The 16,507-nt window shown below is 46.9% G+C and overlaps 1 protein-coding gene across 4 annotated transcripts in view; it reads right to left on the bottom strand.

Annotated features, from left to right (window-relative positions):
• Positions 1-16,507, bottom strand: part of BOD1L1 (biorientation of chromosomes in cell division 1 like 1) — a 425,195-nt gene that overhangs the window by 340,081 nt on the left and 68,607 nt on the right. For all 4 annotated transcript variants that reach the window (XM_033949017.1, XM_033949024.1, XM_033948998.1 and 1 more), the window contains exons 5-6: positions 7,455-7,604; positions 5,606-5,778 (exon numbers count right to left, since the gene is read on the bottom strand). In XM_033949017.1, the coding sequence (XP_033804908.1) occupies positions 5,606-5,778; positions 7,455-7,604 (323 nt within the window). The remainder of the gene's footprint in view (positions 1-5,605; positions 5,779-7,454; positions 7,605-16,507) is intronic.

Genomic DNA, 16,507 nt, shown 5'->3' with positions numbered 1-16,507 from the left:
TTTTAGAAAAGACTCTTTCAAAATATTGTCAACTTCCAGAAAGCCTTCGATAAGGTACCACATGAGCGGTTGCTCAGGAAGCTATGGAATCACGGGGTGCGAGGGGAGGTCCACCGATGGATCAAAAACTGGCTGGCAGACAGGAAGCAGAGGGTTGGTGTAAAGGGCCACTACTCGGACAGGCAAGGGGTCACGAGCGGGGTTCCTCAAGGGTCAGTGCTGGGACCGCTCCTGTTTAACATATTCATTGACGACCTGGAGGCGGGAACAAAATGTGAGGTCATCAAATTCGCAGATGACACCAAACTATTCAGCAAGGTTGAAACCACGGTAGATTGCGAGGATCTCCAAAGAGATCTTACGACACTGGAAGAATGGGCGAAAAAGTGGCAAATGAGCTTCAACGTAGGGAAATGCAAGGTCATGCATATAGGGAGAAGGAACCCGATGTTCACTTACAAAATGGGGGGATCAATGCTAGGGGTCAGTAAGCTGGAAAGAGACCTGGGAGTGATGGTAGACACGACATTGAAGGCGTCGGCACAGTGCGCCACAGCCTCGAGGAAAGCAAACCAAATGTTAGGTATCATTAAGAAGGGTATCTCGACCAGAACGAAGGAAGTCATCCTGCCACTGTACCGGGCTATGGTGCGCCCGCATCTGGAATACTGTGTACAGTACTGGTCACCGTACCTCAAAAAGGACATGGCAATGCTTGAGGGAGTCCAGAGAAGAGCAACTAAACTGATTAAGGGTATGGAAAACCTTACATACACTGACAGACTGAAGAAGCTGGGGCTGTTCTCCCTGGAAAAGCGGAGACTCAGAGGAGATATGATAGAGACCTTCAAGATCCTGAGGGGCATCGAAAAGGTTGACAAGGACAGATTTTTCAATTTGAAAGAAACCACTAGAACAAGGGGTCACTCGATGAAATTGAAGGGGGACAGGTTTAGAACAAACGCAAGGAAATTCTTTTTCACACAGAGGGTGGTGGACACATGGAACACCCTTCCGGAGGCCGTGATAGGAAATAGCACAGTACAGGGTTTCAAGGAAGACCTGGATAGGTTCCTGGAGGACAAAGGGATTGAGGGGTACAGATAAGAGCAGTGGAAGGTTTAGAGATAAGTGTAGAGGTAGGTATAAAATTAGTCAGGGACCGCTGCTCAGGCAATATGCCTGATGGGCCGCCGCGTGAGTGGACCGCTGGGCAGGATGGACCTCTGGTCTGCCCCGGCGGAGGCGACTACTTATGTACTTATGGTGAAGTGGTAATTTTAAAAGCTCCTTTAAAGGTTCTCCAAAATTTAATGCCTCCAGCAGTTCAGTTCTGGGTTCAATATCTGATTCTAGTTTTACAGGAGGAGACAGCAAAGAGGGGATTCCATATGACTCAGGAGCTGATAAATTATCCTCTCACTCCAAGTCACTGTGATCAGAAAGTAAATCAGAATCCTGATCGAGGTTTGAAAAGTCTCTACAACGACGGTGGCAACCTGAGGGAGTTGAAGATGGAGATCATTAGTACGGAGATGAACATGAAGATGCATTCTTCGAGGTGGAATACTTATAAAAACATAAGAATAGCCTTACTGGGTCAGACCCATGGTCCATCAAGCCTGTTCTCATGGTGGCCAATACAGGTCACTAGTACCTGGCCAAAACCCAAGGTGCAGCAATATTCCATGCTACCAATACAGGGCAAGCAGTGGCTTCCCCCATGTCTTTCTCAATAACAGCCTGTGGACTTTTCCTCCAGGAACTTGTCCAAACCTTTCTTAAAACCAGCTATGCTATCTGTTCTTACCACATCTTCTGGCAACACGTTCCGGAGCTTAACTATTCTCCGAGTGAAAAAAATTTCCTCCTATTGGTTTTAAATTTCCTCCTATTGGTAGAGATCCGCGAGATCGGAGTTCAAGGGATCCTCATTTCACCCAGTCCCCCTTGAGGAGGAACTATGGTGCCCTTTCTGATGAACGAGAGCTACCCCTCCTGATGAAGAACACGAAACCCGGGTCGGGGGGCTAGGCATTGAATCAATATGTACAAGGCACTTTAATTGCACTTTTTGCACATCAAAAATTGTTTACACAAATTGCACTAGTTGCACAATATTCCAATTAACGCTGATTTTTGACTTTATAACATCTCTGCCACTTATCATTTGATCTAGGCAATAAGAAAACTGACTCAGTTAATAAAGCCAACATTTGAGAAGGACCTACTGGACTGCAACGTGGCTCAGAGATATATAACTCTGAAGAGGGGGAGGTTACCCCCTCTTAGGCTGAGAGTTTTTCATCCAATCATAGCTTAGTATACAGTAAAGGCAGGTTCAACTCAAGAAGGCATAAAAATTTCTTGTAACTGTAATTCTAAATGCTGCTTTCAAAGCTTTAAACAAAAGGAATTGCATCCAGGTTGTACAGAAGGTGTAAAAATGCACTTAGCTTATATGCAAAATCACTTCTCAGGGTCCCGTCTGCTTCAGGAGACCCCGCCACTCGAGAGTTTGATTTTTACAAAATGTCACAATAGTGGAAATATTCAAACTGTGATCAGTCAAAAGCTGAAAAATTCTGAGCAGCTTTTGACCGATCACAGTTTGAATATTTCCACTATTGTGACATTTTGTAAAAATCAAACTCTCGAGTGGCGGGGTCTCCTGAAGCAGACGGGACCCTGAGAAGTGATTTTGCATATAAGCTAAGTGCATTTTTACACCTTCTGTACAACCTGGATGCAATTCCTTTTGTTTAAAGCTTTGAAAGCAGCATTTAGAATTACAGTTACAAGAAATTGTTATGCCTTCTTGAGTTAAACCTGCCTTTACTGTATACTAAGCTATGATTGGATGAAAAACTCTCAGCCTAAGAGGGGGTAACCTCCCCCTCTTCAGAGTTATATATCTCTGAGCCACGTTGCAGTCCAGTAGGTCCTTCTCAAATGTTGGCTTTATTAACTGAGTCAGTTTTCTTATTGCCTATTTCTTTTCCTGACTCCATTTGTTACATTGTCCCTGTTTATTGGAAACTTATCATTTGATGGCAGGAGTATTAAGAAGATTTGGCTTAACATCTAGCCTCAAGAATTTTTCCAGAATTATTGGATACTGAATCAGTGTATTTTTGGAGTTATTAAGTTATTTGTTTTTAACATATAATTTTTAAGTTGAGATAGAGCTGTGATATAATAAAGATTATTATTATTTAATCATCACAGAATACTATTAATTGACTCCCTAATAGTGGATACAATATTTATATGACATTTTTGATTAAAATATTTGTGGGAAGGGTAGTTAGGGAGGGTATAAATTTATGTTTTTATGATGATGTTAGAAGAAATACAAGTGATGTTTACAAGGTTTAAATGATGTAATTTTGTGTTCTTGATGTAAGATGGAAAAATGAATAAAGAATATGTGAAGAAGAATATCGGTATCTTGATGGTGATTGATGATCCAATGAAGGGGATCGACAGCATGATCGAGAGCGTCAATGCCTTGTGGAAATAGAAGAACGCTCCGAGGATGAACATCATCATAAACTTGAAGAACACTGATGCAAAGCAGAAAGACGTGTATGAGTCAAGGCTGAAGTGGTACCTTGTGGGCTGGGCCAATACCGACGAGATCAGTGTGGACACTGGTATGGAGATTAGCTTGAATGTGTCACCAATCTCTTTGAATTAGAAAATCATCGACCATGGATTTAATATCCTGCACCGATACCCGAGACTTAGGGGATATCAATAGTGCAGCAGGGTGCCTCGGGGTGGGAGACTTCAATGAGGATGCACGCCCCATAGGAGACACAGCCTGCACAGACGAAGAGCGCCAGCATTGAGGTTTGGCCTGCATTGAGGGATTCGATGCTGACAAGGCCTGCAATGCTGGCTGGGAAGTGGTGAGCCTCTTAGCTTGCTTCCCGGAAGTAGGAATGTTCAATGCCAATGTTGAAGTCTATGCAGATATCGGCAGTACAGAGCATGGAGACTTTTTTTCCATAACATGACCGAAAAATTTTTCCCTGCTAAGTCGCCGATCCTTTAGTGAACACTTCTGAGGAGTAGAATGACAAATGTAGGAATTCACTCAATGTTCAGGCCCCAAACACTGGATATACAAATTGTGTGGGTTGGTGATGGAAATATGCCACTGACACTGATAGAAATTCTTTTTTTAAACCCGGTCAATGCCTTCGACATGAATGGAATAATGTGAGCAGCTAAGTCAAACTCAATTTTCATAGAGAAAGAAAATACCCCGCCACACAGAATCGCCAGACACCAGGCCTCAAAGAGAGATGAGGGAAAATGAAGTCAATTTAAGAAAAGCCCTTTTTTTAACTCACGAAATGAAGTTAAAGAAGAGAATTTCCAATGGAAAAATAGAAAGAGAACATAATTCTTACTAACAAACACGCTGAAGGAAGGCAATGAAGCACTAGAAAACACAACTTCTTTGCTCCGCGGAAAATGAAGAACTGAGGTACTGCGAGCCCTCGTCGAGCGTGAAGGCACTCGTACATGCGCAGTGCAGGCAGACTGAAAGCTTTTAAGCTCTTAAAGTGCCAGTGCACTTTTCACTGTCCGTACCGAGGTCCGTGGATGACATCACCCATATGTGAAAATATGCTGACTGCTTGTCCCAGGATAATGCAATTTCTATATTCTTCTTAAAATTTCTCACTGATCCTAGTCCTTAATTCTATAAGTTTAGTCTTGATTTAATCTCTGCTGAACTTTCATCACATCTGGGGGTCTATTCTGCTTCCATTTCCCTGCAATTGCCATACAGACTGCTATTATGATCAGATTACTATCTACTTCTTGAGCCACCCCATTTAAGAAGCATATCCCCATAGTCTTTTGTACTATGCTACCTAGGACCCGGTCCACAAAATTAAGAATTTTTCCTAAAAGATCTGGATTTTAGGGCATCCCAACCAAACATAAAGGACCTCACTTGATAACAGTTCCATCAACCTTTCGTATCCCCTTTACATTGGAAGAAAACTATTGCCCATACCTAGAAAGTTCTAGAAAGATCATTTGCATCTGCATGATATGAAATCAAGTGACCCAAGTCTACTACTAATACTATTATTTCTATAGCGCTACCAGACTCGCACAGCGCTGCACAGAGTCACAAAGAATAAGAAAACAGTCCCAGCTCGAAAGAGCTTACAATCTAAACAGGCAAGACAGACAAACAGGATGTCACGGATACAGTTAAGGGGAACGGTTAATCAGCGGGCTGGGTTGGAGGGCAGAGGAGTAGGGTTAAGGATTGAAAGCCTGTGATTCTGTTGCACTGCTTGATATCAGAAATCTGATTTTCCACTTTAATGTGGTTGGAGATTATGAAAAGATCTTTCCTGAATGAGAAAGACCTTTGCCTAACACAATCCCATTACCACTCTCCCCCCCAAAACCTAGGAATGCAAATACAAAAGGTCCCATTTTCTGAAAAAAAATCAAAAACAAAAACAAATACACTTTATACAATCTTCTAATCTCTGGGTATAAAAGTGTATTCTAGTGTTCTGTATTCCATACTCCAAACAATTTTCAAAATTAATTAATTCAAACTTACAATAGTCTGTCTGCGCTGCTCCACTGCCTGTTCATCATCAGACTCACTGTAGTATTTAGAGTAAAGATAGGGTTTATGAACATAAGAATGACGCACAGTCTTTGGTCTTCCCTCACTATGGTCATTAGCTTGAGACTTTGTTTTACTCTGAACATCAATCTTCTCTTCTTCATCTAAGAACAGACAAATGGAGGGTCAATTATCGTGATGCAAGAGAGAGAAGCAATGTAACATTGAACAATTAGTATGTAATACTGGAACATGAACAATATAATTTGATGTAATGCTCAGTTTTTATATATATCTATAAGTGGGATGCAGGCTGAGACAGGGATTAGATGGTGTCTGTATGCTTAATGAGAACAACCACCTTTCTCCACTTTATTCCTAAAGTACCTGGAAGACTGAACTTTGCTCGGGAATTATGATGGGATTGTTGTTTGGGTTATGAGACATCAAACTTTACTCCCAGTTTTCCCTGTAGCCTATTGGCTCCCTAAGCTTCCTTAGGAATGTCTGGCCAATATATTATCTTCAGCTGTGTTCTCCCTTTTGCATTCCATATCTGTTCCCTAAGGTTTTCTTCCTTAGCCAGCCAATAAGCTGCAAAGGAGACATGGCCAATAGGTTATGATATATCATCCTTCAGTCCTGGTTTGCCGTGTAGCCTATTGACTAAGCTTCCATAGGAATGTATGGCCAATGGACTGCAAGCGCCTTAACAACCTGTTTAGCAACCTTCAGTCCTGTTTTTCCCTGCAGCCTAGCTTCCTTAGGAATGTCTGACCAATGGGCTGCAGAGGGAGGTGGAAGCAGTAGGTACACATAGACAGTGCCTTAGCAACCTGCTCAGCAACCTTCAGTCTTGTTTTTCCCTGTAGTCTATTCGCTGGCTAAGCTTCCTTGTCTGACCAATGGGTGCAGAGGGAGATGGGAATATCTGAAAATTCCCCCCTTTGACCTCCTAAATGAGTTTTGATGATCTCCAGACCTAGCTAAATCACTTTCTCATACCAAAAACTGTAGATTGACCCCATTTCATCAAAATTCTTAGAGCTGTTTTCAGGATCACAGTCAGAGCTTGTTCACTTTATACAATAGGACTAGACTCACGCTCCTTTGTTCATGAAAGTGGTAAGTCTTTAGTAATAAAAATTTTGGGAAAAAGGAAGTAAGTATTTTTGGTAGGAAAATTAATTTGTTTCCTGATGTATTCAGAGCCACTCAACTTAGACGTAAGACATTTTTGGTCTTAAAGCTTCGGGTTTTGGCTCTGGGTGCAACATTTTTCTATAATATTCATGTAAGTGTCAAGTCACCTTATCAGGGGAAGATTATTTTTGGGGATTCTTTATAACTAGAAGGTTTTCAAGGGTCATGAGAAATGACCTTGATTGTATTAGGAATGAATTGAATGTTAAGCCACTTATAATTAGAAAATTTGTCTTACTTCTTAAAGTATCTATATTTTTTCTTTAAATTAGGTTCTTGATGTTGGCTTGTAGGTTGGTTATCTTGTAATATGAGAATGTTGATGATTATTATTTTAGTTTACCTTGTACCTAGCTTTATTTCTAAATATATTAAAAAATAATAAAAAACATAAAAATTACTGTAAAGAGCAGCCTAAACTAGATGCTACTTAAGCACAACATCGGAATAGAGGCATGCAATCTAATGATTCAACAAGATCATGAAGCTGCCCAATGCATTTTGGCTTAGCAGTTTTCTTCTTTTGTTGTTTTTATGCTTTAAATTTACACATACAAAAATGTGATATTATAAAAGTTGACAGAAATAATCCACATTAAATTCCACACAGTGCTGTTAAACATAGAACTAATGTTACCATCTGATGTGATTTCGCCTTCTTCAGTACTGTCTGAGATTATAGCTTCCTCTTCACTCTCTTCTTCAAATGAAGAAAGATCACTGGTGTGGACCGAGCTAACTGTTATATCAGTGACAGCATCCCCATCTGAGTCTTCCAAAGAATATTCTTCCATGAGAGAAAAAAAAGCATAAGAGGCAGACAAAATTAACAACTATGAAATCTTAACTGCTCCAAAGCTTTTCCATTTCATAAAATTCAGACACCACAGTAAATTCCATTAAAGGGCAGACAGTAGCAGTGGTTAACACTGCCCCATCCTACTGCTAATAAAGTTATGTGGATTCTGTTAAATGTTCTTAAGATGCACCTTCTTTCTCTCTCAATATTGTTTAAGAATTTCCTTAAGGTAAGGCTCAACAACCCTTAGATGCCAGGTCACCACAGTGACTAAAAAAAAGACCGGACTTGGCACTTAGGTTTTGTACCCTGAATGCACAGGTATCTTTTTTGGAGCTGTGAAAACTAAGCAACATCAGCAGCAGGCCTTTTAATCGTCCATCTTTGTTCTGCCTCCCACCCCCCATAGCACTTCCAATCAAGTCCAGTGTTAGGGTGGGGGGTGGGGGGGAGCGGGAGAGGGTGCAAACAGGGCAGCTCTCTTGGGCCCAACAGCTCCAGTCATCTCTTTCCCTTCTCCCCACTATGGTCCATCTCCCTACCTTCCTCTCTTCTTCCCAGCCTTTAAAAAAAAAAAAAAAAAAATCAATCTCCCTTTTCAGAGGAGCCCTGGCACAGCAGCTATCCTCTTAAGCTGCCTGCAGCCATCACAAAACTTTCCCTCTGCTGCAATTTGCCCCCTCTGACACAACTTCCTGTTTCTTGGGTGGACTGCAGCAGAGGGAAAGCTTCGCGATAGCTACAGGCAGCTTGAGAGGATGGCTGCCACACTGGGGCCTCTCAGAAAAGGGAGATTCTTGCAGATGACTTCTGCGCAACACCAAAATTGCATCATTCTTCTTCTACCCGCTGCTACACGTTATGACAAGCAGCAGTGGGAACAAAAGCAGAGAGAAGCCATTGGACCTTCCATAATGTAGCGCTGAGGCACGCTCTGCCGTTGCTGATTCCAGTCCCCCTTTTCTGAAGTCACTTCCTGTTTGTGAGGGTGGAACTAGAATCAGCACTGGCAGAGTGTGCAGCAGTGATGCATTATGGAAAGTCCCATGGTTTCCCTATGCTTTACTGCACATCGCGGGAAGCAGAAGTGGCAGAGGAAGCAGTGGGTAGAAGAAGAGAGGTATGATTTTGGAATGCAACGGAGGAAAGTGCAGATGTTACATAAGAAGGGGGGAGGGAGGTAAGGCCCAAGGCCCCGCCCCCAGGAGGGACCTAAGGCTCCCGGGCCTATTCTGATTAGCCCAGGCGCCTTAGGCCCCACCAGTAGGCGGAGCTTTGGGACGGATGGGCCAATCCGGCCTCATTCCATCGTTGGCTGCCTGCCGGACAGGCGGGTTTGGCTCCAGTCTGTCCGGCCAACTACACAAAGGTACGGGGAAGGGGGGTGGGGGTGTCGTGGGGGTCAGCCAGGGGGGTCGCGGGTCGGCTGGGGGGGGGCGGTCAGAGGTTCTTGGGGGGGGGCGGTCGTTGGGGGGAGGGGGGTTTGCGTCGAGGGCAGGAGGGCCTGGGATCCCTCCTGCCCGTAATGTAGTTCGGGGTGGGGGTAGGGGGTCGCCGTGGCCAGGAGGATTTGGGCTCCCTCCTGGCCCGAACAACTAGCGGGGGGGGGGGGGGGGGGGGTCGCCAGAGCCAGGAGGGCTTGGGCTCCCTCCTGGCCCGATATTGTCAGGGAGTTGGGGAGTCGGCGGGGCAAGAGGGCTTGGGCTCCCTCTTGCCCCGATCGTGTCGGGGGTGCCGCGGTTGGATGGGGCAAGAGGGCTTGACGTCAGAGAAAGGGCGGGACCGCCGGAAGAGGAAGCAGCGCAGGCGCAGGGCTCACAGAAGGGCCGGGACCGCCAAGAGGAAGCAGCAGGACACCAGTAGGAGCTTCTACATGATGGGGGGGGGGGGGTCGGGAGGCTATGGGGGTGCGAGCAAGAGGAGGAGGAGAGGAAGCATACAGACTGAAAGAAGGGAAGAAAGATTTTATGCACAGTCAGAAGAAGAAAGTGCAACCAGAGACTCATGAAATCACCAGACAACAAGGTAGGAAAAAGCACAGTTACTTACCGTAACGGGTGTTATCCAAGGACAGCAGGCAGATATTCTTAACGCATGGGTGACGTCACCGACGGAGCCCCGGTACGGACACTTTTAACTAGAAAGTTCTAGTTGACCGCACCGCGCATGCGCAGGTGCCTTCCCGCTCGACGGAGGAGAGCGTGGTCCCCAGTTAAGATAAGCCAGCTAAGAAGCCAACCCGGGGAGGAGGGCGGGTCCTAAGAATATCTGCCTGCTGTCCCTGGATAACACCTGTTACGGTAAGTAACTGTGCTTTATCCCAGGACAAGCAGGCAGCATATTCTTAACGCATGGGTGACCTCCAAGCTAACAGAGAGGGAGGAGGGATGGTTGGCCATTAGGAAAATAAATTTTGTAACACAGATTGGCCGAAGTGTCCATCCCGTCTGGAGAAGGCATCCAGACAGTAGTGAGTAGTGAACGTGTGAACTGAGGACCAAGTGGCAGCCTTGCAGATTTCCTCGATGGGCGTGGAACGGAGGAAAGCCACAGAAGCGGCCATAGCTCTGACCCTGTGGGCCGTGACAGCACCTTCCAGTGAGAGACCGGCCCGAGCATAACAGAACGCAATGCAGGCAGCAAGCCAATTGGAAAGCGTTCGTTTAGAGACAGGGCGACCTAGACGGTTAGGGTCGAAGGACAGAAAGAGCTGAGGTGAGGAGCGGTGAGCCCTGGTACGGTCAAGGTAGTATGCAAGGGCACGCTTACAGTCCAGCGTGTGCAACACCTGTTCCCCAGGATGAGAATGGGGCTTAGGGAAAAAGACAGGCAACACAATGGACTGGTTGAGGTGGAAGTCCGAGACCACCTTGGGAAGGAATTTAGGATGGGTACGCAGAACCACCTTGTCATGGTGAAAAACAGTGAAAGGAGGGTCGGCAACCAGTCTATGCATCTCACTAACCCTCCTGGCAGAGGTGATGGCAATGAGGAAAAGCACCTTCCATGTTAGAAGTTTGAGCGAAATTGTGGCAAGAGGCTCAAAAGGAGGTTTCATGAGAGCTGATAAAACCACATTCAGGTCCCAGACGACAGGAGGAGGCTTCAGAGGTGGTTTGACATTGAAGAGGCCTCTCATGAACCGGGAAACCAAAGGATGAGCCGTAAGCGGTTTTCCGAGGATAGGCTCATGAAACGCAGTGATGGCACTGAGGTGGACTCTGACTGAGGTAGACTTGAGGCCAGCGTCGGAGAGAGAGAGCAAATAGTCCAATACAGTTTCCACCGCCAATGAGGTGGGATCGTGACACCAAGAGGAGAACCTGGTCCACTTCTGATGGTAACATTGGAGGGTGGCCGGTTTCCTAGATGCATCCAAAATGCGACGGACGGGCTGAGACAGATTCTCTGAAGAGGTTAGCCCGAGAGAAACCAAGCTGTCAGGTGGAGTGAAGACAGATTGGGATGTAGTAGAGACTGATGCTGCTGCGTAAGTAGAGTAGGAAACACAGGAAGAGGAATGGGCTCCCTGGAGCTGAGCTGAAGCAGGAGGGAGAACCAGTGTTGGCGAGGCCACCGAGGGGCGATGAGAATCATGGTGGCCCTGTCCCTGCGGAGTTTGGATAACGTCCGCAACATCAGAGGTAGAGGAGGAAAGGCATAGAGGAACCGATCCGTCCAGTCGAGCAGGAATGCGTCTGGGGTCAGACGATGAGGAAAGAAGAGTCTGGAACAGAACTGGGGCAGCTGATGGTTGTGAGGAGCTGCAAAGAGGTCCACCTGTGCAGTGCCCCAGCGAGCAAAGATGGAGTGGAGTGTTGGAGGGTCCAGAGTCCACTCGTGGGGTTGAAGGATGCGGCTGAGATTGTCGGCCAGGGAGTTCTGTTCGCCCTGGATGTATACAGCCTTGAGGAAGAGACTGTGGGTCGTGGCCCAGGTCCATATTCGGAGGGCCTCCTGACAGAGGAGGGGGGATCCGGTGCCGCCTTGCTTGTTTATGTAGTACACGGCGACTTGATTGTCCGTGCACAGGAGAAGAACCTGAGGGTAGAGAAGGTGCTGGAAGGCCTTGAGAGCATAGAACATGGCTGAGTTCCAGGAAATTGATGTGATGTTGACGCTCCTGAGGGGTCCAGAGTCCCTGGGTGCGTAGATCTCCCAGGTGAGCTCCCCACACATAGGGGGAGGCATCCGTGGTGATGATCATGGAGTGAGGGGGTAGATGAAAGAGTAGATCCCTGGAAAGATTTGAGGAGTTCAACCACCAGTGAAGAGATTGCTGAAGAGACGATGTCACAGAGATGGGATGAGAAAGAAGATCCGTGGTCTGTGACCATTGGTTGGCAAGAGTCCATTGAGGTGTCCTGAGGTGGAGTCGCGCCAGAGGAAGCATATGGACCGTCGAGGCCATGTGGCCCAGGAGGACCATCATTTGCCGAGCTGGGACGGAGTGATGGAGTACCTGACGACAGAGATGGAGCAGGGTCCGTTGTCGGTCGGCGGGAAGAAACGCCCTCATCAGAGTGGTGTCCAGAACTGCTCCAACGAATTGAAGTCGCTGTGTGGGAAGTAGGTGCGACTTGGGGTAGTTGATCTCGAACCCCAGTAGATGGAGGAGCGAGATGGTGTGATGAGTGGTTTGTAGCACAAGCGGAGATGTAGGCGCTTTCACCAACCAATCGTCCAAGTAGGGGAACACCTGGAGGTCGTGAGACCTGAGGAAGGCCGCCACCACAATAAGGCACTTGGTGAACACCCTGGGTGATGATGCGAGGCCAAAGGGTAGCACTTTGTACTGATAGTGACGGTGCTGTATCTGAAACCGTAGGTAGCGACGTGAAGTCGGATTGATTGGGATGCGAGTGTAGGCCTCTTTGAGGTCCAGGGAACATAGCCAGTCGTGTTGAGAGAGAAGAGGGTAAAGCGTGGCAAGGGAGAGCATTCTGAACTTCTCCTTGACCAGACACTTGTTGAGGTCCCTGAGATCGAGGATGGGACGGAGGTCTCCTGTCTTCTTGGGAACCAGGAAGTAGCGGGAGTAGAATCCCTGACCCCTTTGGTCCGTAGGCACCTCTTCGACGGCATTGAGAAGAAGGAGGGATTGGACCTCCCTCAGGAGGAGGGGGGTTTGGGAGGAGTGAGAAGCAGACTCTACGGGAGGATTGTCTGTTGGAAGAGTCTGGAAGTTGAGAGAGTAGCCGTGGCGAATGATGTTGAGGACCCATTGGTCTGATGTGATGACCTCCCAACGGCTGAGGAAGATTTGGAGGCGACCTCCGATAGGCTGTGGAAGAGGCAATGATGGTGGGAGACTGGCTATGCCCTGGAGGAAAAAGTCAAAAGGGCTGAGAAGGTTTTGACGGAGGAAGAGGCTTGGCAGGTTGGTGAGACTGTGAGCGAGCCTGAGTTTGATGCTATTGACGAGGTCGGCGAGGCTGCTGTTGAGGCGGGATGAGAGGTCTGGCCGAGAACCTGCGTTGGTAGGAAGACTGCTGTCTGTAGGAGCGAGCAGGCGGGGTCTTCTTTTTAGGCTTCACCAGGGTGTCCCACCTGGTCTCGTGAGCCGAGAGTTTTTGGGTTGTTGAGTCCAGGGACTCCCCGAAGAGTTCATCACCAAGACAAGGTGCATTAGCCAGGCGGTCTTGGTGGTTAATGTCGAGGTCAGAAACTCTCAACCAGGCCAGACGCCGCATGGCAACAGCCATGGCAGACACTCGAGAGGTCAGCTCAAATGAGTCATAAATGGAGCGCACCATGAATTTCCGGAGTTGGAGCAGACTGGAAATTTGTTGTTGAAAAAGAGGTACCTTACGTTCAGGGATGTATTTTTGTAAGGCGGAGAGTTGTTGCACCAGATGCTTCATGTAGAAGGAGAAGTGAAAGGTGTAATTATTTGCCCTGTTGGCCAGCATTGCATTCTGGAAAAGGCGCTTGCCAAACTTATCCATAGTTTTTCCCTCTCTGCCAGGAGGGGTGGAGGCATAGACACTGGAGCCCTGAGTTTTCTTTAAGGTGGACTCCACCAGGAGAGATTCATGGGGCAATTGAGGCTTGTCAAACCCTGGGATGGGAATGACCCGATACAAGCTATCCAATTTGCGAGGGGCCCCCGGGACAGTGAGGGGGTTCTCCCAGTTCTTATAAAAAGTTTCCCGTAGGATGTCATGTACGGGTAACTTGAGGAATTCCTTAGGAGGTTGCTCAAAGTCTAAGGCATCGAGAAAGGCCTGTGACTTTTTAGAGTCGGACTCTAAGGGAATGGAAAGAGCAGCAGACATCTCCCTAAGGAATTTGGTGAACGAGGACTGTTCAGGTTTTGAGACGGTATCAGTCACTGAAGGTTCCTCGTCCGTGGAGGAAGCGTCTTCCTCGGTACCGTGTGGGGATTCTTCCCATAAGTCTGGGTCCCTGATGTCGGGGTGCGCATGACGGGACATCAGTGTGGAGGGCTCGGCATGGCGGGTTTTGGAGAGAGACTTGCCAGAGCGGACCGAGGCGGTACCGGGTGAGGAAGACCGGTGCCGTACCTGGTACCGAGGAGGATCGGCATCAGAGCGGGTCTGTACCGTAGGTTGGGAAAGATGTGGCTCAGCCGAGAGGACCGGCATGGAAGTGTTGAGCGGTACCGAGGGGGTCGACACCGATGGAACGGTGCGAGGCTCGGACCGGTCCCGTACCGGAAGGTGCGGTGCCAGCAACGCCGGCAACAGTTGTTGGAGCTGTTGTTGCAGCTGCTCCTGTAACTGTGTTTGGAGTATGGCCGCGATGCGGTCGTCCAGGGGAGGCACCGGTACCGCTTTTTTCTTCTTCGGTACCATAGGTGCCGCTCTACGCTCCGGCGATGAGGAGGCCGATGACGAGGCACTCACCGATATCGGAGCGGAGCGTTTGCGGGGTCGATGCGGTGCCGGGGTTGCCGGTGTCGCAACCGTGGCAGGAGGGCGCTCAAGGGAAGTGGAAGGCTTCTTAGCCGGCTTACCTGGGGCCAGCGACCCCGAAGAAGGATCCGGTGGAGTCGAAGTAGTCAGTGTCGACTTTTGCGGTGCCGTCGACGTCGCGGCAGATTCCATGGCAGATCCGGTACCGAATAGAATATTTTGCTGGATCTGCCTATTTTTTAAGGTGCACTTTTTAAGCGTAGCACAGCGGGTGCAGGTGTCCGCCCGATGCTCTGGACCCAAGCACTGCAGGCACCAATTGTGCGGGTTGGTAAGAGAGATCGGGCGTGCACACCGCTGGCACTTCTTAAAGCCCGGTTGAGGGGGCATGAAGGGAAACACGGCCTCCGCAAAATCAAAGTCGGAGGCCTGTATGGTGGCAACAGGCCCCGCCGGGGCCGGCCTGAAAAATAAAGAAAATCCGACAATTTTTTTTTTGAAAATAAAAAGGAAAGTAACCCGAAGGGAAAAAAAGAGAAAAACAATGAAAAATTACGCGAGCGGGAAGGCAGGAATTGATTTTTCAACGGCCGTTGAAAACACATGCGTCTTCTTCGCTCCGCGGAAACGAAGAAACTGGGGACCACGCTCTCCTCCGTCGAGCGAGAAGGCACCCGCGCATGCGCGGTGCGGTCAACTAGAACTTTCTAGTTAAAAGTGTCCGTACCGAAGCTCCGTCGGTGTCATCACCCATGCGTTAAGAATATGCTGCCTGCTTGTCCTGGGATAAATGATTTTATTTTAAATTTAGTGATCAAAATGTGTTTATATCTGCAGTCTATATTTTACACTATGGTCCCCTTTTACTAAACCGCAATAGAGGTTTCTAGCGCAGGGAGCCTATGAGCGTCGAGAGCAGCACTGGGCATTCAGCGTAGCTCCCTGCGCTAAAAACTGCTATAGTGGTTTAGTAAAAAGGGAGGGGGGTATATTTGTCTATTTTTGTATGGTTGTTACTGAGGTGACAGTGCATAGAGTCATCTGCTTTGACCTCTTTGAAAAAACCCCGGGATAGGAATGATAATTAACATTTTCTATGCATATAGTGTGCTTTGTGTTTTTTTTAAATTTTATTGTTGGTAGATCATTTTGACTTGGTCATTTTGGTTTTAAATTCTTTATTCATTTTAAATCTTAAACAAGTGTACAATAAAATATCCATTAAACTTTCAATATAACACTTGAAATTTTTAATCATATCATCTAGAACAAAAATATACATCCCCACCCCCACCCTTCTTAAAGTAACTAAATTTCTTGAGTCATTTTAAAACAGACAATATGAACATTTTCTATGCGTACATTGTGCTTTGTGTTTTTTGTTTTTTATTTTATTGTTGGTAGATCATTTTGACTTGGTCATTTTAAAAGTAGCTCGCAAGCACAAAAGTGTGGGCACCCCTGCTCTAAAATATCGCTCCTTAGTTTTATCAAGTGATGCAGTGATGGGCCAGCACTTTACATCTTATCACCTCATTCTTTCTTTTTTCTCCTCATGTACAGCACGGTTCTTTATTCTAAGCAGCTCTGGCACTAATAGTACTACAGGTGCCTTATGCTACTTTCACTACCACTTGCAGTCAGGTTTGGCATTTTATCATGGTTTTGGTTTTTTATTTAGTTTTTTTACCAGTATTTTCATTTATTTATTAAAGCAGCCCGATGCCCCTCCCCTATCAGTGTGCAGAGACAGACTGAATGAGTCCCTGATGAACTGACTGTGACACACCACTTTGGCCGAAGCTCACAGAACTTTGAGAACCCAATTTCAGGCCCATGCTGACTGCGATAGGTGGTGTACAGTTCCTTCAGATTGCATAATAGCAATCTTTTCTGCTTTTGCACTTTTTCACCACTGATCTGAACAGAGACAATCTTTTTTGAATGGGCATATTCTAGAGATTTCATCATCTTCTTAAAAATCCAGGACTTTCTGTATAATCTGCTGAGCAA

This window comes from Geotrypetes seraphini, chromosome 1, assembly GCF_902459505.1.
Source record: "Geotrypetes seraphini chromosome 1, aGeoSer1.1, whole genome shotgun sequence".
NCBI lineage: Eukaryota > Metazoa > Chordata > Amphibia > Gymnophiona > Dermophiidae > Geotrypetes > Geotrypetes seraphini.
Note: the sequence above shows the minus strand (reverse complement) of the source record. Positions and strands in the feature narration are given on the sequence as shown.